The 23,199-nt window shown below is 47.8% G+C and overlaps 5 protein-coding genes across 12 annotated transcripts in view; 3 read left to right on the top strand and 2 right to left on the bottom strand.

Moving 5' to 3' along the window:
- gpr158a (G protein-coupled receptor 158a) overlaps nucleotides 1–1,134 on the bottom strand; it is a 30,387-nt gene extending 29,253 nt beyond the window's left edge. For both annotated transcript variants that reach the window (XM_077554383.1, XM_077554385.1), the window contains exons 1-2: nucleotides 1,066–1,134; nucleotides 285–390 (exon numbers count right to left, since the gene is read on the bottom strand). The gene's annotated coding sequence lies outside the window, so the exon portion shown is untranslated. The remainder of the gene's footprint in view (nucleotides 1–284; nucleotides 391–1,065) is intronic.
- A 344-nt stretch (nucleotides 1,135–1,478) lies between these two features.
- On the bottom strand, nucleotides 1,479–4,361 carry thnsl1 (threonine synthase like 1). The gene is made up of 2 exons (XM_077554972.1): nucleotides 2,640–4,361; nucleotides 1,479–2,311 (listed from the first exon to the last, which is right to left on the bottom strand). Exons 1-2 carry the CDS (start codon nucleotides 4,011–4,013, stop codon nucleotides 1,508–1,510), a joined length of 2,178 nt encoding a protein of 725 aa, XP_077411098.1. The 5' UTR covers nucleotides 4,014–4,361; the 3' UTR covers nucleotides 1,479–1,507.
- Nucleotides 4,362–4,660: 299 nt separating this feature from the next.
- enkur (enkurin, TRPC channel interacting protein) lies at nucleotides 4,661–6,409 on the top strand. Of its 3 annotated transcripts, none has more exons than XM_077554974.1 (5): nucleotides 4,661–4,886; nucleotides 5,048–5,193; nucleotides 5,273–5,487; nucleotides 5,556–5,702; nucleotides 5,791–6,409. In XM_077554974.1, the coding sequence occupies exons 1-5, from the start codon at nucleotides 4,813–4,815 to the stop codon at nucleotides 5,950–5,952; spliced, it is 744 nt and encodes a 247-aa protein (XP_077411100.1). In that variant the 5' UTR covers nucleotides 4,661–4,812; the 3' UTR covers nucleotides 5,953–6,409. The 3 variants fall into 3 exon arrangements, with proteins under 3 accessions (XP_077411100.1, XP_077411099.1, XP_077411101.1); XM_077554973.1 differs by having other exon boundaries at nucleotides 4,667–4,886; nucleotides 5,782–6,409; XM_077554975.1 differs by having other exon boundaries at nucleotides 4,668–4,926; nucleotides 5,782–6,409.
- Nucleotides 6,410–6,722: 313 nt separating this feature from the next.
- Nucleotides 6,723–11,312, top strand: LOC144040290 (phosphoribosyltransferase domain-containing protein 1-like). 2 transcript variants are annotated; one of them, XM_077554387.1, is made up of 10 exons: nucleotides 6,723–6,756; nucleotides 6,903–6,959; nucleotides 7,565–7,671; nucleotides 7,741–7,924; nucleotides 9,083–9,148; nucleotides 9,820–9,837; nucleotides 9,957–10,039; nucleotides 10,214–10,260; nucleotides 10,341–10,417; nucleotides 10,736–11,312. In XM_077554387.1, exons 2-10 carry the CDS (start codon nucleotides 6,927–6,929, stop codon nucleotides 10,781–10,783), a joined length of 663 nt encoding a protein of 220 aa, XP_077410513.1. In that variant the 5' UTR covers nucleotides 6,723–6,756; nucleotides 6,903–6,926; the 3' UTR covers nucleotides 10,784–11,312. The 2 variants fall into 2 exon arrangements, with proteins under 2 accessions (XP_077410513.1, XP_077410512.1); XM_077554386.1 differs by lacking the exon at nucleotides 6,723–6,756 and having other exon boundaries at nucleotides 6,767–6,959.
- Nucleotides 11,313–15,731: 4,419 nt separating this feature from the next.
- The window catches only part of LOC144040077 (rho GTPase-activating protein 21-like), a 45,152-nt gene continuing 37,684 nt past the window's right edge, over nucleotides 15,732–23,199 (top strand). For 3 of the 4 annotated variants that reach the window (XM_077553882.1, XM_077553880.1, XM_077553879.1), the window contains exons 1-2: nucleotides 15,732–16,155; nucleotides 16,804–17,013. In XM_077553882.1, the coding sequence (XP_077410008.1) occupies nucleotides 16,960–17,013 (54 nt within the window). In that variant the 5' untranslated portion in view covers nucleotides 15,732–16,155; nucleotides 16,804–16,959. The remainder of the gene's footprint in view (nucleotides 16,156–16,803; nucleotides 17,014–23,199) is intronic. The other variant, XM_077553881.1, reaches the window with a different exon arrangement.

Raw genomic sequence — 23,199 nt, 5'->3', positions numbered from 1 at the left:
TAAAACGTATAAACCACACTTGAGTTGAAGGCAGGACAAGCTCCACTGCAATAGGATTGGCTGCTGCATCCAGGTAAGACACGCCCACTGGAGCATCTGATTGAAGTGTGGCGGCCTTACAAAGGTGATTATTTTTTATTTTGTACTTAAATGTGTGCTCATCATGTTTCATCACCTGCCTGCTTCCTGCTAGGAGGCAGCAGCCAATCATACTGCAGCGGGGGCGTGTCCTTCACGGGATTCATAATCAATCCTCACCCAAGAGACTTTTTTTTGTTCCTCACCTGCCAAGCTCCAGCTTGACTACATCGCCACACGTGAAAGTGACACATCACACTGGAAAGGGGTTTGACTGTCCTGTTACATCTCCATCAACATGATAACTCGGACCTTCAAAAAAAAAAAAACAAAAAAAAAAAAAAAAGCAGTTGATAGATGAGTCAGCACTGGATTTTCTTCTTGAGCACGCGCAGTGGAAGCAGTTCGGCCTCGGGTGAAAGCGATCTTCCCGCGTTCCGGCGTCCTCCGCCAGCAGCTGCTGAGGCAGCACCTGGTTTGAAATGAGTCACCCCCGCGACCCCCGACAGGCAAATAGATCGGATTGTCGCTGAGCGGGCAAAAATCTTCCCCCCCTCGGGCACAGCATCCACCCCCTGCCCGCGCTCCATTACGCTTTCACATTTGTCGAAGCAGCAAAGTGCCACTGGGACCAGCAGCACTTTGCAAGCTGACTGGACACTTGATTAGGGACGAGAGCCAACAAACAACACGTTGAGAAAACTGGACGAGATTTTCAAGACAGACTGAAGACAACAAAAGTCAGGAGCAGAGTTATGAGAGTTTAGGAATGTTCATTTTAGTTACGTTTTTAGTTCGTCTTCAGTTTTGTTTTTGAAATGTAGTTAGTTTCGGGATGGTTGTTAGTTGATCAGTTTTAGCTATTCGAAAAAATGGTTAGACGAGTTTAGTTTCAGTATTCGTTTTCTTTCTTTAAAAAAAAAGTGTAATAATTGTGCGCAATATTTAATAAACACATGGTTAAATGAAAAAAGTACCATTTCTTACCGAGCGTTGCATTCCGGCTGAATTAAATGAAAATGCAGACAAGCAAAATCAGTCAAGCACGCAAAATGGTGGCCTCGGAGTGAGGTCATCTGAAAGTACATTTCTATTGGCTGGTGATAGATGACGTCACTTTCAAACGTCCTTACTCCGGTTCAAATCAAAATATACTTAAAACCACATTTAAAATCATTCCCAAAAGTTAGAAAGTAAGTATTTTCGTTTTTACTTTATTTGGTTAACAAAATTGTTTTTGGAAATGTCGTTTTTTCGTTATTTTTTGTTAACTAAAATAACCTTGGTAAGGAGTGATTCACGCATAATTTTTGATGAGATTTGAAAAATGAAAATGCTGGAAACGTGTTGCCAATGAGCGGAACCGCAATCCAAAAAGATCAAACATTACAAACCAAATGTTTTTTGTCCAATTTTCATTTATTCGATTTTACAGGACTTTGAGGAAGGCGTCGTGCAACATGTTCTCCACTTGTTCTACCAGCAGGCTGTAATCGGCTTGACAAACGGCGCGTTCCCGTCCGTGCGCTTCCTTGAGGCATCCCATCACGTCCTTGTGCATTCCCGGCCTGGACGCGGCACGCCGCAACATCCTCAGCTGCTCCAAAGCGTCCTCCGGAATGTTCTGCGCTCGCAAAGCTTCCAACACTGCCGGCGCAAACTTGCCGTAATGAGCGGTGGAGCTAATGACGACGGGGCACGTGCCGTCCTGAAGCCGCTCCGCCACAACTTTGGCCACGGCCGTGTGCGTGTCCATCACGTAGTTGGCGTGCGTGTGAACATCCCCAATGGCGGCCAGGCAGTCTTCTTCCGAGCACCAGCCGGCCCGCACTTCCTGTCGCACCCTGCCGAGAATCGCGTCAGGAAGGCGAAAACGCCGCCGTTGGTCTAAACGCGCAAACAAGTCCTTGACGAGCGGGCCGTCGCCGCCCGACACGTGGTGGATGAACCTCTCCAGGTTGGACGATGCCAGGATGTCGATGGCCGGGGAGCGGCTGGGGATCAGACGGCGTTCCCGGAGATCGTACTCACCCGTGTTGATCAAGTCGGACACCAGCCGGTTGCGATTGGACGCGCAGATGACTTTCCGAATGGGGACGCCCATTTGCTTGGCGTACACGGCCGACATGGCGTTGCCGAAGTTGCCGGTAGGGATGCAAACGTCGATGGGATCTCCCGGCTGGATCACGCCGTCCCGGCACAGGTTTAGGTAGGCGGCCGAGTGGTAGACGACCTGCAGCAGAAAAACAACGCTTACATTGTCCACATGCAAAAGGCAGCAAACGACAAAATGACTGGGAGTGAACGAGTGAATGGACACGCCTTGAAGGCATTTAAGCTTGTATTATTCCAAATGTAAAATATTTATCAATTTAAATATGAATATTGATTGAAATATTTTCCTTTTCACTACAAATGAATATCGGCTCCGTATGTCGGTTATCGGCGTTCCTGACTACTAATAATCGCTATTGGACCTGCAAACAAAAAAACACCACATGACTGTATCTGCAGTTTCCATTGTGGGCGGCTGGTTGAAATCTTCCAGCTGGTGGACTCACCTGCGGTAATAAACGCGCCCAGTTGATGGAGTTGGCGGTGCTGAGCACGGTGCCGTACTCGGCGGCGAGGTGCCCCGCCAAGCCCGCCTCACCAAACATCCTCTTGATGCTCCTTTGGCAGAAGTCGAAATGGCCGCGCACGCCCACGACCTTGGCGTGGGCGCGCGCCAAGCCGCTCATCTGCAGCTTCTGGATGCGGCTCACGCCGTCTTCCGGGAAGAAGACCAGCACGGCGGTCCTGCGTCTGTCGGCACCGCGCAGACCGCCAAAGCCGCTCAGAACGGCGCTGCCCGTGTCGCCGGAGGTGGCGACCAGGATCAGGTAGTTGCACATGGGCGGCAGGCAGTGGGCGAAGAGTCGGGGCATCAGCTGCAGGGCCAAGTCTTTGAAGGAAGCGGTGGGGCCGTGAAAAAGTTCCTGCACGTACATATTGTGCATCAGGTGTTTGACGGGTGCAATCTCCTCGCTAGAAAAGTTGGAACCGTACGCCTTGAACACCATTTCTCTCAAATCCACGGCGGAGACTTCCAACGGGTGGATGCACTTCTCCAGTAACACCAAAGCTCGCTGTGGATATGACATATCAACTAGTCTGGACCACTCACGGCGACTTATCTTTGGGAAGCCCTTCTCGGGTACGTAGAGACCCCCGTCCGGGGCGGGACCCTCCACCACCACGTCGCTGAAGCGTGCTTTCCGTCCTTCTCCGTCAGCCCTGGTGGACACGTACGTCTCGGCGGCGGGGTTGTGAAATCTCTCCACGGCCTGCAGCACCTTCTCCGCCACCTCCTCCGCCGTGTCGCCTCGACCGCACAACACCCGCACGTCCAGCCACCGCTCGTAAAACGGCTTCCTGTACCGCAAGATGTCCCCGATGCTCCGTCCCGTCTCTTGGCCCACGATCCTGTCCACCTTCATTCTGTGGAGCCGCTGCAGGATGTCCTCGCCGTCCACATCCAAGTAGACGACCACGCCGCTTAGCTTGACGTGCCGCATGGCCTCAGTATGAAGAGGGTTGGAGCCCGTCAGCGAAAGGACGCATCCGGAAGCCGAGAAGTTGCACAACAACTGACCTTCTTCTTCCAGGAAACGTTTGCCGCCGACGGCAGCCAACTTGGCAGCGACGGGCATCTTCCAAGTCGCCTCCAAGACGTCGTCGTCTACGTCAACCGCTGGGAGTCCCAGTCTGCCGCCCACGATCCTGCCCACTGTGGTCTTGCCTGCTCCAGGTGGACCCATGATGAGGATGTTGTTCTCCCGAGGGCAGCCAACGGCGCAAGTTTGCGTGGAAAGCCATGAATTTGACTTCCAACGTGGACCCGGGCTGCATCTAAATGTTCTTAAGGCAAGCGGCAGTGCTCTTAATAAAGCCATGGCAAACTGAAAGGACAGAATCGCTCTTACAATCCATTAAACACGACTTGCAAGTCGCTAACTGCTTCTATTTAGTAACATCAATCAAGGTCGTGTCGAGACTACAAGCTCACAGGCTTGTCCCTACTTGTTCTTCCACCTTTGTCAACTGGCGTTAAAAATATACATTTAAAATGAAACCTCGCGTCAAATGTCGCTTTTGTAAGCCCCCCAAAGCGTCAATTTATGCTTTCGAAGACTCCGTAGTAGTACAAACTTTCTTACGGTTGGTGTCATCTTGCCAGTTCAAAACAACTACGGCTGTACGGCACGCGGGAAGGGCAAAAATTGACGAGGCTCAAGGCACGTAACGCTGCGTTCAGGGTCATTCATTGGAACGCGTTATAAGCAAATGTTTACTTCCTTGCGACTCATTTTCAGGAGGGAAAGAACAAAAAAGCGGATGTTTACAAATTATTACGCAGGGAAGTACGGAATAACGGCATTAATTTGCACAGTTCGTAGTAGTGAACGTTTGAATACAGCGTTTTTTCTTTAGAATACGCTTACAAATGACAAGTGGTTAAAAAAATTGTTGAGCCAGTAAAAGCATAATAATAAACGTTAAAACTAAAGATTTTCTAATTGAGGACTGCACCTGAAGGCAACGCACGGTCCACGCTGGTTGCCTAGCAACAAGCCAAAGCAGAATCCTCAGAGAACTTTCCAGCTAACGTCAGTTAGCGCGGCTAATTTACGACTGGAACTAATTATTTACGACAATTAACGACTTCATCTGTACCCTGTAACATTTTTTAACATGGCCAAAACGGTGTTTCCCCAAGAGAGCATCTACAATTTTTTACCTGAGCAGGTTCACACTGAAAAGCCAAAGTAAGTGAAAGTCCGAGAAAAACACAAGCTAAGCTAACAAGTAAGCAGATGTACATTTTCCAACATTGTTGTCTCTCCCTAGTTCCGTGTGTGATCATTAGGAAAGATTTCACAGATGATTTGACAAGAAATGGTTTACAATTTCTGTGCTGTTTCTCCAGGCGCAAGTCCAAGTTCCGACCAGTAGTTATCCTGAAGGACAAACCGATCAAGAATGCAATGAAAACGATGGGACCACTAAAAGTGGAGACTCCATCTCCAGATAAATACCTGAAGAAGCATTCCAAAGAGCCCAAACTACCTGAAAGTGAGTTTTGCGTAACCAATGCCTTATTGTCTGAATGAGTCCTTATTGTCCCATGAACGCTCTCCTTTTTGTCTCACAGTAAAAGAGCGTTGTCATCGCATGTGCACTGCAAAGAAACCCGCCGTCCCCTTGAGGTCAGAACACCCGCCTTTGGGCCCCCACAGCAAGAGAAACATGGTCAAGCCCACCACACCGGTGCCCACCAAATCGCAGCTAGCTTCTGTCGACTCCCACCGAGGCCACAAGGCGCTCCTGGAACCTTCCGGACTGGTCCCCAAGTACATCAAAAAAAAGGTAAAATGCAGCCGAGCGTGGGAGAAACGTGCCGGACCTTGAAACCTCTGCGTGCCGGCCACTCCCAGTGTTACGGCGAGGTGCCCGAGTACCTGCAGCATCGCAGCCAGGAAGTGCGCAGAGCTGTGGAGGAGTACGACAAATATCTGGAGGAGCAGATGGAGCAAAGCGCCATCCGGCAGCTGTCGGAGGGCGAGCGGCAAGCCAACCTGCAGGTACTTCCGACCCGACTCGCTGCTCAAACACAAATAGGAAAAAATAGAAAAGTCTGAAGTTGTCTGATTTCCCCGGAAGCGCCTGAAGAGCACCTTGGCCGAGCTGCACAACGAGTACCATCGTCTGCCGGTGGCTGCGGACACGCTGGTGAGGAAAAGTCGCAAAGTGCAACTGGAGGCGCAGATGAAGCAGCTGGAGAGCGACGTGGGCCTTTTTGAGAGGTTCAAGACCATCTACATCGCCAATTAGAGAACGGCGCAATTTGGCTTCTCAGGAGAAGGTCCAGCTACATTGACCAGCTTTTTTTCCTGAATGGTTTTTGTGTGAAGTCACAAGGAAACAACCAGCATTGGTTAACACAGGCTGTCCGTCTGTGGATCCTTAAAGTGGACACGTTCAACATGATGGCCGGATTCAACATTTTCTTCATCAATCATCTTTTTGTTCCAAAAAAAACACAATTTTTCAAGTCGGCCCACTTCTCTTAATTAATGACACTTTCATAATTATTTTGTCTTCACCATATTCTATCTCTTTGCATGTCTGCATGTTGTCATTCACGTGGATATTGTGATAAGGCAAAAAAAAAATTCCCCTCGGTCACATTTTCTGAGTTTTCCCAATTCAATTGTGTCCAAGCAGAAAATAGAACAACTTAAGTCAATCATTCATTGCATGAATAAATTCTTCAAGCAGCAAACTACAATCTTCGCCGCCTACTTCTTTTGCGCCGTAAAGCAAACATGATCCCTGGCCCAACCCGCCACAAAATGGAATGCAAATCAATCGAGAATATTTGATGTCATCCTGCAAAGGAGCCGACGAAAAGCTTTTCGACCAACATGACGATAAAGCAGGAAAGATTTGTCGTGAAGTTTGCGTGTCTTGATTGGCCGGCAGCAGGCCTGTCACATGAAGGCAATTATCTCTCGCATTCTCCACCAGCGGAATGGGGGGGGGCGGCAAATGAGTGTAGCGTGATCGCTCGGCGCGTGTGGCCACGAAGACTGCACTTTTTGTAGTCGTCTTCCTGACGAGAAAGCAGCAAAAGTGGTGAGTCGCTCGCTCGCCAAATGCACATCGTCGCCAACGTTCGCTCGTCGCCAGCAGATAAGAGCAACATTTGTGCACATTTTTGGGGTGAACGATCGCATAAGCGCTGCTGCCGGCCTATTCCTGTGAACTCTGACCCCCGGCAGGCAGGACTATCAACGCTGTGAGAAATGGAGCACGGCGGCAAGAAAAGAGGAATTGTGGTACGTCTGACGCCAACTCAAAAAGCCGCTCAATTGGTTCGATTCAACCACAAATGTGTGTTTGTTTTTTAATTTGCTTGACACAGAAAGATTATCTGTAGTGTTTTGGTTACTTTATTTGGCTACATTGGTTGAGTAAAATAGTACTAGGACATTTGTATATATATTTGTGGCATTTTGTTTGTAAGGATGTCATTGCCTATAAATGCCACAAGATGGCGGTGGTGCGTTGCATTCTTGTGTGCAGAGGTTCCAACTTGGCGTGCTCTGATGAACCAATAAGTGGACAGAAAAAGGCTGATGTCATTGTGGGCCAGCTAGTTGCTCTGGTTAAAAACAAACACATAAAAACAGTCCTATTGGCAACATGTCAATTGCTACTGATCATGAAGGACTTCAGCAGATTAGCTTGACATGACAACTCGCAGAGGCTCAAATCCGATTGGGCAAAAAAACTCAACAAACAAACTAGCATTTACTGGAAGTGTGCAGCCAAAATAAAATGAAGAGAAAAAGCCATTGCGAATACACGATGACGATTTTTTGGAAAGAATTTCATGCTGTAAATGTGGCTGAGTTCTTGACACGCCATCCGCTCGTTGCAGATCCAAGACGATTGGCCGGGATACCCTTTGGATTTGTTCACCTACCCGGAGCACTACCGCGACGACATCCACAGCGTTTACATTCCACACGGGGTGGTCGTCAACAGGTGCGACCCGCGGCGGCGCCTTCATCCGGTCAGCAGCTTGTTTTCACGTGCTGGACTTTGTCCTTGCAGGACCGAGCGGCTGGCCCACTACATTGTGGAGGACTTTGTGGATGGCAACATTGTGGTGCTGTGCGTGCTGAAGGGCGGCTACAAGTTTTGCGTCGACCTGATGGAGTGCATCAAAATGCTGGGACGCAACTCCAACAAGTACCCGGAGACCCGCGTGGACTTCATCCGACTCAAGAGCTACCTGGTGCGTGCGTGGCTTTTGAAGGGGAAAAAGATCACTGGGCGTTTTTTAAATAGAACAAGTAATGTCACAAAACGAAAGCCATACTTTTTCAGGGTAATACTAATTATAAATCAGTCAAGTTGTATGGGAGAGTAAAGTCCTTTTTTAAGGGTAAAAAAAAAAAAGCTTTATGAGATTATCATCATGGTAAATCTAATCAGAAAGTCGTACGTTTGTGGAAAAAATTGTAATATTTTTTTTTTTAATTAAAGTAGCGTACATAATGTCTTGTAAGACAACGTGTGGGTTTTTTATTTCCCAGGAAAAACAATTGAATATGATCACTATAAACTCTGGCATTTAGCATTTCAATCCAGGGTTGAATGGATTGATTATGTTGAGCAATTTTATGCTAAAAGAGCACAAGTCAATGCTTGGTAGTGCATTGGTGTACTTTGTGTGGTGTACTCCAGTTACCAACAACCCTAATGAGGACAATCATGGAAAAAAATTACTGGTGGATGGATGGAGAAATTCATTTCAATAAAAAGTAAGAGTTCAACGCAACACGATGTCATGTCACGTCTCTGCCACTAGATGTCAGCCTTTGTCATGTTTTTCACGGAGTGCAGGCCACATTCAGGCAGGACAACCCAAGGACACAGAAAATACTGGAGGCGTCCTCACATCATCATCATCATCATCATCATCATCGACCGCCTTGTGTCCAGGATGATAACACACATGGAATGTTGACATGTGGAAATTTGACATACTTAATAGTGTGGTCACAGGTGACAAAAGTGCTCGTTCTGGAGAGATGTCTTCAAATTTTAGGGTTATTTAATCTCAAGGAGCTTTTCAAAAAGACCAACCACGTCCAAAGGGTGTTGTTGTTATGGTCACAAACAAGGATCTTACAGATAGCATCTTTAAATGGCGGCTGCCATGAAATTTTTCAAGCTGGCAGGTCATAAATGACTCATGTGACCTGCCCCCCCCCTCCCCCTCACCCCCCAGGGCTGTGATGTCACCCACATTACAAGCCATGTGATGTTTTCCCACTGCTGACATGATGTATTCAAAAAGTTGATCATTTGTCCCCACAAATGGAAATCTTCCTTCAGCGTGTGCATGCGAGTTCCATGTTGTCACTCCAAGTCGTCCTGTCTTCCACAGAACGACCAATCCACCGAAGATCTGCACATCATCGGCAGCCGAGATCTCTCCTTCCTGCGTGGAAAGGTGACTTTCTTGACTCCAAATTCACGTCGTAGCACATCGACGACATTACTTTGAACTATTGACTCTTGCCGCATGCCTGAAAACATCTTGCAGGTGTTCTAGTGTCGGTGCGTGCATTTTTCTACTCTCCGAAATGTCGTCCGCCTCAGACACCAGCTTCACAGACAGGAAAAGTCGGCGCACTCATTTGTGGCAACAGGACGCACAAAACGTCCCTCAATGAGAAAGTGAAGTCGGCCTGAATTTTCGACCTGCCAAATGCAAATTGTGGCCTGCGTTCTGTCGTCTCCTTTTCAAGCAATTGACCTCATCAATGACCAGAATCATCAGTCAAGCAATTTCCGCTTGTTTACTGGTGGAAGTCTGCGGTACGTGTGACGTCATCGGCAAAAGGTCTCCGTCGCGTTCAAGCGCGCTTGCGTCATGCCGGCGGAGCGCAAGAGCGTTTGAAAGCGAAAGATTTTGTAAGCGCCGCCATCGCGTCCCAAATGTAGAAGCGCTTCGACGTCACTGCCGTGGAGAACGCACGCTGACCACATTCCAAGGGATTCTCCTCCATGCTTCAACTTCGTTGCCATGGAGACGCGCCGTTTTCAAATGGATGTCAAACCACGCAAATGTCACTAATGTGTGTGTGTTTCTTTTTCTTTTTTTTGTTTCATATTTCCAAGAGCGTGCTGATAGTGGAGGTGAGTCTTGTTTCAACATCTTTGTTCAACTGTCAATAAAATAAATAATTCTACAAAAGATGATATAAAATGTTGAACTGCGCCCCCCCCCTTGCCCCCCCCCCCCCCACTTGGCCAAGGCCATTGTTGACACAGGCAAGACAATGAAGGCCCTTCTGAAGCACGTGGCGACCTTTCAACCCAAGATGGTGAAGGTCGCGGGGTGAGTCGGCCTCTCTCGGCCATCTGCATGCGTTTGCCCCCCCGGTGCCCCCCGCGGCAGGAAATGCCAAACGTGTGACGCGAGACCACGTGGCGATCCCTGCGTGGACAAAAGTATTGGGACACGGGGATTCATTCATGACGGCTTGAAGTTGAACATGCGAATGTGTTGCAGTCTGCTGGTGAAGCGGGCTCCCAACATGGACCAGAACCTGACGGACTGTGAGTAGAATCAAAGTAAGATGGCGCGCACGCCAGCCTTCCCCTTTTTCAAAGGAAGCGTCTGTCGTCTTTGCTCGCAGATGTCGGCTTCGAGATCCCCAACCGCTTCGTGGTGGGCTACGCCTTGGACTACAACGAGTACTTCCGCGACCTGAACGTAAGCCCGCCCGAGTCCTTTTGAAGAGAGTAAATCAAAGTGATGACCCCCGACCTCACCTTTCCTCTGAAAGCTAAACTCACCGAGCAGGTTTCTTCCGAAGTTGCTATGGCTAGCATGCTAACGCCCGGAATCGCAATTCCTGTACATATCAAATGCATTTTCAAGTGATTGTCAAAATGAAATCCAACATCATAAAAGAAGAACCGAAATGTTGTGACAGGATTTTGATGTGGATTCTTCCACATAAGTGTGATTGTCTTTGCATTATCATGTGGGCTGACATCCTTTTTATTTTTCTTCTTCTTCTGCTTTCAGCATATTTGTGTCATCAGCAAGACGGGCAAGCACAAGTACAAGGTTTGACTGGACATCCCGATGGGAGAACATCAGCAAATATACATTTGGACATCTTTGAATTTGCGTCTCGGCTCTGACTTTGTGTGTGAGACACAAAAGACATCAACAGGAAAGACGGCGAGGACGGGACGTTGGTGGCAGATGGCGAGAGATGATTCAAGTCGCCATCGTCCAGACTGCGCTCTGACTCACGGAAAACACACACACACACACACACACACACAGTGGGCGCAGTGTGTGTCGGCCGCACACACGTCCACCAACATGATGTTGAGTTATGAGCAAGCGCCTTCCAATCTCATCTAATTGGACGACACTGTTGGATTGTCTTCCCAAGAATGTTTTCCATTTTCGACACACTCCACGGGAAAAACATTCAAGCAGACATATTTGGCTTTTTTTTTTTGCTCTTCACAATTTAAAACAGTCTCTTGTCTTGCTTAAATGCGTGTGACCAGGAGAGTTTCGAGGGTCAGATTTCCCCCCAAAACAATTTATGGAAAAGCAAAGATATCTTTTCATGATGTCATTGACGTGTAAAATGAATTACAAATAACTACCAACATGGAAATCATGCAAAGGAATAAACTTGAACTGTCTTCCCTTTAGCTCAACACACAGCAGTCCCTTGACTCCAAGGTGGCACCAAAGCAATAGTTTTATGTTAGACATGGCAGCTACATTTGCATGGTCAGTGTGAAATCTGGTCCCGTTTAGTTGAAAGCAAAGCCACAGGAGGATACTCATCCTGTCAATATGCATCACTAGCCTAATGCCTATAAAAAGTCTACACACCCCTTTTATCGGACCGTAACACATTTTCCCACTTGCCTTTGGAAGATTTGAACTTTTTGGCCATAATTCCTCATCACCAAATAAATAAATAAGGTCAGGCATTGTGGCGGCAGCAGCATCCTGCTTTGTCGCTGTTTTTCTTCAGATGGATTAACGGTTCCAAACAGCAGTCCGTCTTCTGCTAAGATAAAAAAAACAGCTCAACTTTATTCAGCCTTCAGTAGAGGCACGTTACATTTTTGGCAGTTGTGCCGACACCCATTTAACATGAGTGTCAATGTGATTGGCAACACGGCCACATCTCCAGTTGTACGGGGGTGTGCACACTTGTGCAACCAATATGTCAGTTGATTAGTCTATTTTGACTTTGCCTCTCCGAAAGTTCTAAACCAAAAATGTGAACGGAGCAGACTGTATGTCACATTAATGGTTTGGAAATGCTCACAAAAATGTCAACAAGGGTGTGTAGACTTTTCATATGCTCACTTTTTTCGACCTGAGCACAAAAACAGCAAATTGGCATCAAATTGGTGAATTTTTGAGTAGCAAACGATGATTTTTGGAAGACTGGTTGGGAATGACCTCTTACGCAAACAAAGTGTGGCGTTGCGGATCCTTTTGTTGCCGCCCACCTCGGGGGGTCGCGACCCCTCAGAAGAGGAGCCCAAGTGGACATGAAAAGAGCGCAAACACGCTTCAAACGCCAAAAGAATGTTTTGTTTCGTCGTCGCGGCGACTGGGAGTCAGTGACGCGCGGCGCCGGTACACTTCTTGACTCCTAATCACCTGAAAAGCACACAACGAGGCGAGCCTGCCCTGCAGATCGCCGTGATTGCGCTCGCTGGCTTGTTTGTTGTTATTTTGTGGCTGCGAGGTCCATAAAATTGCCAGGAAAACAAAACGTTTAACGAGCTGCCAGACGACTCTCGCCGGCGAGCACAAGCAAAAGACATTTGGGGGAGAGTTTTACATTCCTACTTTGGCTCCAAACTTGGGAGTGCGAAAGATAAGAAAAAGAGGCAAAAAGTCCTTATCATAAAACATCAGACTGTAGTTGGGGGGGTCGGGGGTCACATTGCACTATTTAATCGCGTGTATTTGGATTCTTCAAGTTGGCTTGAGAGGACAAATTTGAGTTGCAACTTGCTTCAGGTATGCTGAAATTGACGTCACATGACCAAACCCAGGAAACAGATGAACCGTGACGTTTGCAATGCGAGCCCGAAGGCACTGAAGGCACTGAAGGCGCCGCAGCAATTGGATTGTTGCGCTTAATTGATGGGGCCACATAGAGCACATTATCACAAACAACATTGATTGACTTGAATCAACACAACAACAACCTGCCTCACGAATGTGTCTCCTTGAAGCTAGCGCAGCGCTAATGCACAGCCATGGGAACCCGCAGGTGCCATTGTGTGGGCCGAGTCAGGTGAAAGCGAGACGCCACAGAAAGCGCCGCAACTTTCACAATCGGCGGCGGAGGCTTTGTCGGCGAGAGAAAAGCAAGTAGGGGCCGCAGGTCAACTGCGGCCCCCGTCGCACAAAGGGGACAAAAGCACAATTGTACATTTGAATGAAGAGCTCGTCATCCGAAGCCTCGGCATTTGCTTTCCTCACGCACCTTCTAATCATGAAAGATGCTTTTCACTGCACCGTTACCTCCACCAAGGAGGCACATTTCTCATCACTCTTTGGAGTGGCCTCAACATGCTTTGACTCGTGTCCTAAAAAGCGGAGACGTTTTTGGGCTCCAGAACACGACCATGACCTTCCAAACTTCCTTTCGGACAAAATGATTTTCACGGATCAACGCAAAATTGGCGGAATGGTCCGTCATAAAGGGATGCGCCAAAAAGTCTCAAGGACACTTTGATTGAATTGAACAGCAAATCAGCCATTTTGTTTTCAAGCAGACTTTTCAGCCGGATCGAGTATTGAAAAGAAAGAAACTGTTCGAGCATCATAACAAAACACACCCAAAAAGTCTCAAGGACGCCATGCGTGAAATCGTACAGGAAGTCGGCCATTTTGGTCTGAAGCAGCCATTTTTAGGACAAGCAAAATGTGCAATTGTGCAAGCAAAAGACTTTCTTGAAGTAATGTTACACGATAGTCTCAAGTTTCTTAAAAAGTGTCTTTTAATACATGAAGATGTGTTTGAAGAGTGCGGGAGGGTTCCAAGTAGCCCGTCCGTCCGTCCATGTCACCTGATGTCCTTCAGCAAAACAGCTTTTCTTTCAACAAATGCATTCTTCCATGGCTCGGCGCCATCCAGCCACGTGCGCTGCAAACACACAAATAGAAAGTCAGCACACCCCCTCCAGCGAGGAACTGGACGGATCCGAGAGCCACTGTTGCTAGCGCTGTTGGCCCGCTTCCAGTCGTCAAAGCGGACTCCAGATGCGCTCGTGCAGCACAACAACTTGCAGACGGCCGCGACGCGACCCTCGGCTTCTTCTTACGCCATCTTTCAGCCGTCGACTGCAGTCGTTGCCAAACTTCAAGTAGTACTTTAGTAGTCATTTAACAACAACTTAGGATTCAGTCGAGGTTAGTTTATTTGGACAATAAGCTGTTAAGTTCACGGAACCTTCTGCCATCTAGTGGATAAGTTGATATATTTTTTTTTTTTCTGTGTTTAGGTGATTCATCTTTGAATAACCAGGACCATCGAAGTGCTTTAAAAATCCAGCCTAAATATTGTCGGGCCCAAATGGATGAAAGTGAATCCTTTTCCACAACAGACATTATTTTCTGATGCGTGACAACATGGCCGAGCGAATGCTTGAGATGCCGTCCAGGCTGTTTTGTGCACTCTTGGCATGTTTGGCATCACTTGCTGCTCACATGGCTTTAACTTGTCCTTTGTCTCAAAATGGGGTCTTTTTTTTTTTTTTTTAGACAATAGCGCTCTAGCCCCCTGAAACTGGGGGGGATCCGAGCAGTACTTTGGGTCAAAGGAGGTCCTATTGTCCCGCCGTCTATTGTCCCGCCGAGGAGCCTGCAAACAGAACACTGTCAGCCTTTGTTTTTGTCTGCATCAGCTGTGTGCTGCACCCCCTCTAACGCCACCACCACCACACCCATGCCACACCCCACCACCACCACCACCACCACCGACACCTTTTTTTAGGCTTCTCATGCCCTGCCCTACATGCCATCATCATCAAATGAAGAACTCTGCTTGCTAATGGCTGTGGACAAACATGGAGAGACTCAAATCCCTCAAATGCTGTGTGCAAAAAAGATTATTATCTATTATCGGGTATAAATTGGATTCCAATGAATATTTCTATTTTATTTAATGAACTTCTGACAACAGAAATATAATTCATCTATTTTCATTCAAAGTATTTATTTGCAGAAAATGAGGAATTTTCAACATACAAAAAAAATGTCTAGTGTTTATTTGTCTATTATTTGTTTATTTGATATACAAAAATGAGTCTACACATCCTTGTTCAAATGCTGGATTTTTTAAAAAAAAAGTGTTGTCAACTGTATAATTGCCTATAGATTCCACAAGATGGCAGCAAAGCACTACTTTTCTATTTGACAGGGCTATGGCCTAAAAGCAGCACTTCCAAATAGTTTTTGTTACGCTCTTCTGGGAGAAGAAGAAAATTCTGCGCTCCACCGCAGCTACAAATAGAATCATTTGTATCTAAAATTGTAAAAAGTACAACTGTTCAGATCACATGACACCTACTGTAGAGGATGTGCAATTACACTTTATCTATAGCAAAACAAACTCTCCCCCCCCCCCCTATTTTGGAAGCACCGGCCCAATGAAATGAAGCTTCTCAATTCATTTAATGTAAAGTGAATAGAATATTTCTTAAAAAAATAGTAACTTTTCACACTTCCATTACTATCTTTAAGCACCAAGTGACATCTAAACTAACATATAGACTGTAACTTTATTGTACTGTATTGGTCGTTTAAAAAAGAGAAAAAGAAAAAGAAAAAGAAAGGTTCCATTATTGTCCGTAGATGCTTAAGTTGCCATGGGTCAATGTTGTTATGGTCTCTTCTGCTCTTTATAGCAACTGTTACGTAAGACTCCCTGTGATTGGTCGGTCGTAAAAACTCCAAATTTAAACTGGCCATCCGATTGGCCGCCGTCAAGCGAGGGGGCGGGCCAAGAGGCGGGGCTTCATCAAACCAGCCGCCTCGTCCATCTCCGGCACAGATGGTCGCGGTCGCGCCGCCAACTGGGAACTCGCAGGAATACACATTCCACACTCGTCTCCATTTTGGTCTTTTTCTTCGGATTGTTTCTTTTTTCTCGATGTCGGACGTTTGGCCGCGGGGGAGATGACTGAACAGCGGAGGTTCCGTTGTGGCCGGGTCGCCGTGAGCAATGAGCGGGCGCCGAGGGGCGTCTCATGCCGCCGCTGCTGCCGCCGCTGCCGCCTTTTTCAGTCCAGCCGAGTTGGAGCAGGTAGCGAGCGGCTCGAGCTGTCCGCGGCCGCCCGAGGAGCTCCACTGGCGGGCTGAGCGCCTCGCAGCCTCCCGCTGTCGAGTGGCCACCGAACATGGAGCAACGGCCTGCCTCTTCTTCTCTGGATTCATAACAGGTAGGATCGCTGACGGACGGACGATCCGACGGACGGACGGACGGACGATCTGTGGTCGTCGTCGTGTGGGCTGCATGCATTCTTCAAATGCTACTTTGGAAATGTTGCCAAATGTAGAAAAAGACATGGAACTGTTCGTTTTTCTCGGGCATGCGGCTCGAGCACGTCAACGTGACGAGCCATCGAGTTGTGTTGTTTGTGACGTGCACGCGATATCGTAGAGAAATGTCATCTTTTTCCCTTTTTAAATAATGACACAAATATCAGCATCACTACAAAGCAACACTGTGCAAGGTTAACGGTGACGTAAATGTCACTCCTCACTCAGTGTGTGTTTATGTGCTCGCGCATTTGGAAAGCATTGCCAGGTGACATCAGAACACATGACTTTAATGCTGATACTTTTTCGTCATCGTGTGCACGTTCAATGTTGTTCATAATATTAGGTACACCTGCGTCCTATACCATGAGTGTATTACGGTGTATTGCGTTGCCGTGGGTCCCACAAGGCAGCCGTTGCTAATATGTTGCTCTTTTTAAGTGTCCAAGTGAGGTCAGCGCAACCTCAACAAAACCGGCTGTCAGTAGGATTCAGTGCACTTTGACCCCGATGGACAAAATGAATACATGCGCTCTCTTCCTGTTCAGATTGCCACCTGAACTGGACATGAAGAAGAAGGAAGGCGTGGATTAGGATTTGTTTTTGTTTTTTCTCCTTTTTTCTCCTTTTTTCGTCATCGCCCACCTGAGCTCCATGCGGCCCCCCGCGGACTTGTCACCCCACCTGAGTGTTTTGAGGTGAAAATGATGACGACGCGTGGGAGCAAGGAGCGCCAACTGCGAGATGCGCCGTGCAAGGTAAGTCCCTCGACTAGCGAGCGACACCGAAGACTTTTGGGGAATGTGGTACAAGTTGTTGATTTGTGCCTGCTTAAGTGTCGTCCATGTGAGCCTAATCACTCTCAGCTCGCATTTGCACACACACACACGCACACACACACACACAATCCCAGCATTCTCATTGAATGACCGTCTTCATCCTGTCCTTCCCTTCCATGACATTTGTTTAAGAGCTAAAAAAGTGCAGCACAAAGAGACGTTTATCCTCCGTGGATAATCTTTCTTTTTTTGGAAGACTTTCTGCTTGTGCGCGCCGACCCGAGTGCTTGCGTCACTGCAATCATCATCACGCTGCAGCTCGGACCCAGCGCATGTCCGCGCTGCTGCCATCTTTTGGATTATCATCAGAAAATGGCATCAAGTGTGTGTGTGTGTGTGTGAGAGCGAGCTGTAATCCTCTTAGTAGGCCGGGGTTGTATGGCCTTCAAATAAAATCTCGGATATTTTTCTCCCCCTTTAAAAAAAAATAAATGCAAGTGACGCAATCAAATTGTTAGCATATTCGTAATCAATGGGTTTTTGGGGTTATTAAACAACAATGCTGACACACAAAAACGTTCCCAAATGTGAAGCAGGTATTGTTTTGTCCACTTGGGGTCGCCATCCTCACTTTCTTAGCGGTTCTGGTGAGTGACGTGGGTGTCTGCTGGCTGTTAGCCGATATGATGTGGCTAACGATGGCGTGTGCGCTGGCGTATGGAGCCTCCCATCAGTTTGGTTGGTGAATGCCAATAAAATGGAGATCAGCAGCGCGCGAGCGATGGGAGCCATTTTACGTCGATAACTTTCAGCTTGAAACCAGAGCCGCTTCACTCTTAAGTGCACCGTAGGCAACAATCTAATAATGATCTCCTTCCGTGTCAGTTAAATGCGCACCACTTCTGCCCGGCAACGAGCTGGAACCTCGGTAAAGAATCCGTGTCTAGCTGGATGCCGCAAAATCCACATTCACGTGTCCAAAGTGTCACAAGCACTGACGGCACTCTCCATGTTGATGCCAGGGCAGGAATTGGTGATGTTTTATTGTGAGTGTCTTCAACTAAGTCCGTCAAAATGCCATTGAAAACATTGTATGCATATTTTATGAGGCTTCACTGTCAAACCATCGGGACTAAATCTGAGTAAAAACAAAGTTTTGCACATTTTGTATTGCACAAACAAACATCTGGATTGGTTTGCAGCTGGGCCAGTAGTTGCCCATGTATTGAATAACTTTTGTTTGGCGTTGATGTTGATGAGTTCAATTCCACCTGGCACAAGCGCTTTAGGACACTTTCTCACAAATACACTTTCTGTCTCTACATTACAGACTCCCCGTCTGTAATGACAACAACACTTTTAAACGGATTAAAACACACGTTTGAATGTATAACGTGTAAAAAGTTCAACTAAAGCATACAACTTCAACGTCTTCTAGCTTAATGCTAACATAGCCTTGTGACGTTTATTCTAAACCAACAGACAGCTACGACTTTAGCATGCATGGGACAGCAACACGTACAAACAGAGCACACCTCAATACTCACACACATTTATTCTATTGGCTCTGCAAGTTATTCAGTTGGGGACCTTCTCTGCCTCTTCCTCTTTCACACTGCGTCTCTTCCAGCAGATCTCAGTGCTGCCCAGGATGTTGTGCTAGCAAACCCAAGGCAGAAAAATCACTTGAGCTCACACAGAAGTGTTTGTATGTCCGATATATTTGTAATCGTTGAGAATAAATGTCCAAACAAGACTTTTTGTTTTTGGCGTCGGCCGTCGGTTGTATCGTCGGCAAGTCAGCAAGTGTGGTGATCTTCCGGCAATGCCGGGACTTCATCCTGTTGTTTACGCCGACGCGTACAAACTTTCAAGGTTCACTGAACGCCCCCACGCCCCTTCCTGAATAACACATCGCAGGCGGGATAAAGCGCCCCTCCCTCCCCTTCCCACCCCGCCTCATTAATGAGGAAGGGGCGTCGTCGCCCCTCCCCCCCCCGCTTCTAAACCGCCAGCCTCTCCCCTTTTGCATCATACACACAGCGACCGCCGCCCAAGCCGTGAAAACACAGCTGCCCCCCGTCGCGCCGAGAAACCCCCCCACGTGTGCCACGTCTGTTTTGGCCTCGCTTGACCCGACTCAGCAGATGATTATTTACATTTCATGTCCGTTTGGTGGGAAATGGCAGAGATTGTTGTTTGAATGAAAGTGGCACGTACTTTTATGTTGCGGGGAACACGACACGGTCCAGACTCAAAAAGAAAAAAGAATTCAACTTGATTTATTTAAACACAAGCAAATAGAATTTCGGAAGGAACGGAAGTCTGCTAGCTTAATGCTAACATATCATGTGAAACGCCATCGACAAACTGTAACTTGTAATCCTTTAAACAGGTTACTTTCAAAATGGGCCAAAATGCTACAAATGGCCTGTTTGGATCAAATGCTGTGTTTTCTCTTCAAATTGTACACAACAGACCGCAAAGCAGCGCTCGTCCGGACGAGACCGACTCCAATGTCCCGCTTTGCCCTCAAACTCAAATGTGGTGCACATAAAATGGTTGCCGGGCAACCAGAGGGCGTCGCACTGACACTTGCTCATGCACGGCCTTCTTTGCTTATGAGGACGCTGGCGTTCATGCTCGCATGTTTTGCTGTAAATTTAGCTCAGACAGCCTGATAACCTCATTCCCTCCTGCCTTTACTTTTGACGGTGCTATATTTAGCCCGCATGAAGACGGAAGCTCGGCAGAAGGCGTACACAGTCGCAATTTGCCATCTCTTCGTGTGCCGCTTTTGTCCTGGAAGGAGAAAAGGAAATCCGCTTGGCCGCACTAAAGGTCATCAAATATGTGACGTTGGCATTTCTGCCGCTCGCGTGGAGAGGTGACGTTGGCACTGATAGTCGGCGGAACACAAGCACTTTCATGCTCAGTGAGGCGGGGGTGCTGCTTACCTGTACTTTCACTGACGTCGACCGTCGTCTGGTGGAGGTGTGGCTGAATCTCACTCATAAGTTCCATTTTGTCTTGCAACACTTCTCTTGAATTGTTGGACTTGTAAGTCAACTGAAGCTGCTTCCTCCTACGGCAGACGTCACGTCCCGTCACGTCCCGTCCCGTCCCGTCCCGTCCCGTCCCGTCCCGTCCCGTCACGTCACGTCACGTCACGTCACGTCACGTCACGTCACGTCACGTCACGTCACGTCACGTCCCGTCACGTCACGTCACGTCACGTCACGTCACGTCACGTCACGTCACGTCACGTCACGTCACGTCACGTCACGTCACGTCACGTCACGTCACGTCACGTCACGTCACGTCACGTCACGTCACGTCACGTCACGTCACGTCACGTCACGTCACGTCACGTCACGTCACGTCACGTCACGTCCCGTCACGTCACGTCACGTCACGCTCCACCTGCCTCCAACCAACCCTTTCATATTTTGCCCTTTGGCTTCCCCCCCCCCGGCAGGCGGCATGATCTTTTTGTTGCGAGTGTGACATTTAAACAGCCGCGTGTGTGTGTTTGTTGTTGATGGAGCCTTATGTAACCGGCTGCCGGCAGCACATAGGCTAACCCGCTAGTGCTAACACTGTGTGAGCTTTGGAGGTCCTGGCAGGAAAGCATCGCCGGCGGAGCGCCGTGATCAAGGAATGATTTCATCAATGATTTGCCACATCTTGTGAAAACTCTCACAATGGTGCTGCTTTATAGTAAAAGCAGGAAAGGACATCAAATGATGAGTAATTAACGCAACGCTAATTTTTTAAATGTGCAAAATCCACGGACCACAAAGTTCAATATTTGAATGACTGTCCTCATCAAAGTTGAAACTGAATTTCTCTTTCAAGTGTGTTTGGGATGATTTGACAGACGAGCGTGCGCTTGTTGTTGTCCGGGACGCACACACAGACGCATGAGATCCATAATTCACATGTGATTGGATTATATCGAGTCCGTGTCGGGGCGGGTCGTTGCAATGTGAGTTTTCAGGGGGCTCTCTAATGCCGATTGGTGCAGACGTGACAGTCCAGCTGAGTCACTTGAACTTGCACATCATAAAAGAGAATTCAATGAAAAATAAACGAGAAGTGAAAGAGAGAGTTTGACTTGGTTTGGCTTTCAGGTTAGGGTTGAGTTAGTTGGTTTGCTTTTAGGATTAACAAAGGAGGTAACTTCCAGTTCTTGGCAGTCATGAAACATGATTGAAACTTTTGTCACTTTTCCCATTTTTTATCAAATAGTATAATGTAGTAACGCTGCGGGCTGTGGCGGGCTGTGGCGGGCTGTGGCGGGCTGTGGCGGGCCTCCTCTCGACAATCGTGGATTCTTACTTCATTGTTAGAAGAGATTCGCAAGAGGAACAGAACCCTGAAACCAAATCTTTCTGACTTAATTGCTACTTTTCCCCACTTTATTTTCACTGAGATTAATCATAGTTTTTTTGTGTTTGTTTTTTTCCCCTCACTTTTAGCACCTTCTCTATCTTTTCATGGACAAGATGGTCCGCAGTTTAGGAACGCCCTTGGCTGGCGTAAGCCTTTATGCACATTGCAGTAGTTCGCATAACACTCGTTGCCGCGTGGCCAAGTTGACTCACTTGATGCACACCTTGCTCATGCTTTGCTAGGATTTCAAGCTCTAATTTGATGAACAGCATTCACTTCTTTTTTCAGCACTCATTTTTTAGGAGCCATGTTTCTTTTTTTTTTATAACAAAAGGAAAATTGACAAAACGAGGTAAGTGAGGAAACCATGCGAACTATTGGTGGTGGGAACTTCTAGTGAAGGACTAAAGCTCACTCGCAAGTGGTTTGCAACTTAAAGCCAGTTGACTGCTTGGAACGCCTAAAACTCAAATGAAATGTAATTCCTAGCACGTTTGAAAGATGTCAGGAACTTGGCTAGTTGGTCTGAAGGTTTGCATCTGATTGGGAGTTGTTGACTTCATTGTTGTACATTTCATAGACATACTACACGCCTACTAATATTTCTTGACAATTGCTCATATTTTGGGAGGTTCCACTAACAAAATGATGGTGAAAGATGAATAGCGACTGGCCATGGGAATCAGTTGAGGACAAGATTCCGGGAGGGAGGAGGTTAAAAGTCGTTGGCCGGCAGGTGAAGTCCTGCATTGCTCATTCGCAAGCCGGCTGCTGCGCCACAACTGCGGAGACGAGCGCGGGGAGGTGCAGCCTCGCGCCGCAAACTGCAGACCGGCTCGCTGGTGCCGCAGGCTTCTCCGTAACCACGGCGATGTCTCTCCCGCACGCCCGGAGACAAACGGACAGCACTTTCTTTCCCGGCCGGGAACGTTGCTTTGGAACATCGCACGGGATGACTCACGTGCGCTAATTGACGCGCATGTGGGCCAAGCAGCCCAAGCTGGCACGGCGCCCGCCTGCTGGGCTCACACGCGGACGCCCCCGATGTCGCCCTCCCGTCTGTCGGCGACGCCTGGCAGCGTTTGCGACTCGGGGATGAAGAGCCGCTCCTTCAGAGGAAGGCAAGATGTCTCGCGTGAACGTTGTGGACTGCATGCTTAACAACAACTGGAGCCTGGTATGCGATCTCTACTGTGCCTGGAACCGTCAGGTGCGTAGCGTCCGTGTTTAGCATCGCAAGCGGCATGTGCGTCTTTTGCGTTTCCAGGAATGGCATCCCCCGATATCTGCCGTATTAATAGCCGCCATTCATCGAGCCGCACGGCGTGGAAGTGGAAACTGTGGCGTGCCTGGCGTGCTGACCTCCGAGTGTCCCTCGTGTGTTGGCAGCCCGTTGCCTGCCTGCCGCTTTCTCCACGGACACAATTGGATTGGACAAAGTGTGCCTTGTTAACTTATTTCCTGTCATATCTTTCACTCGACTCCAATCACAATGCTGGAAACTGTCCCTATTTTGCCGCACTTTCATTGCAGTATCCCTCAAAAAATAAATCTGTCCCAACGGTTGTAAAGTAATAAGAGCTCAGCCCTGCCGCAAATAGTAAAAAACATTTGAGTCATTGACACTCCCGCCCTTGACTATTTTTACAGTCGTGTACTGGATGTTGCTAGTTCATACTAGGGTTAAAAGACAAACATGATGATGATGATCCCCAAAAATCGTTTGGTCTCACCTGAACAACCTTGTGTGTCTCTGGTTCAGATGGTAGA

The sequence above is a fragment of the Vanacampus margaritifer genome, chromosome 20, assembly GCF_051991255.1.
Source record: "Vanacampus margaritifer isolate UIUO_Vmar chromosome 20, RoL_Vmar_1.0, whole genome shotgun sequence".
NCBI lineage: Eukaryota > Metazoa > Chordata > Actinopteri > Syngnathiformes > Syngnathidae > Vanacampus > Vanacampus margaritifer.
This window is presented reverse-complemented; position numbering and strand designations above follow the sequence as displayed.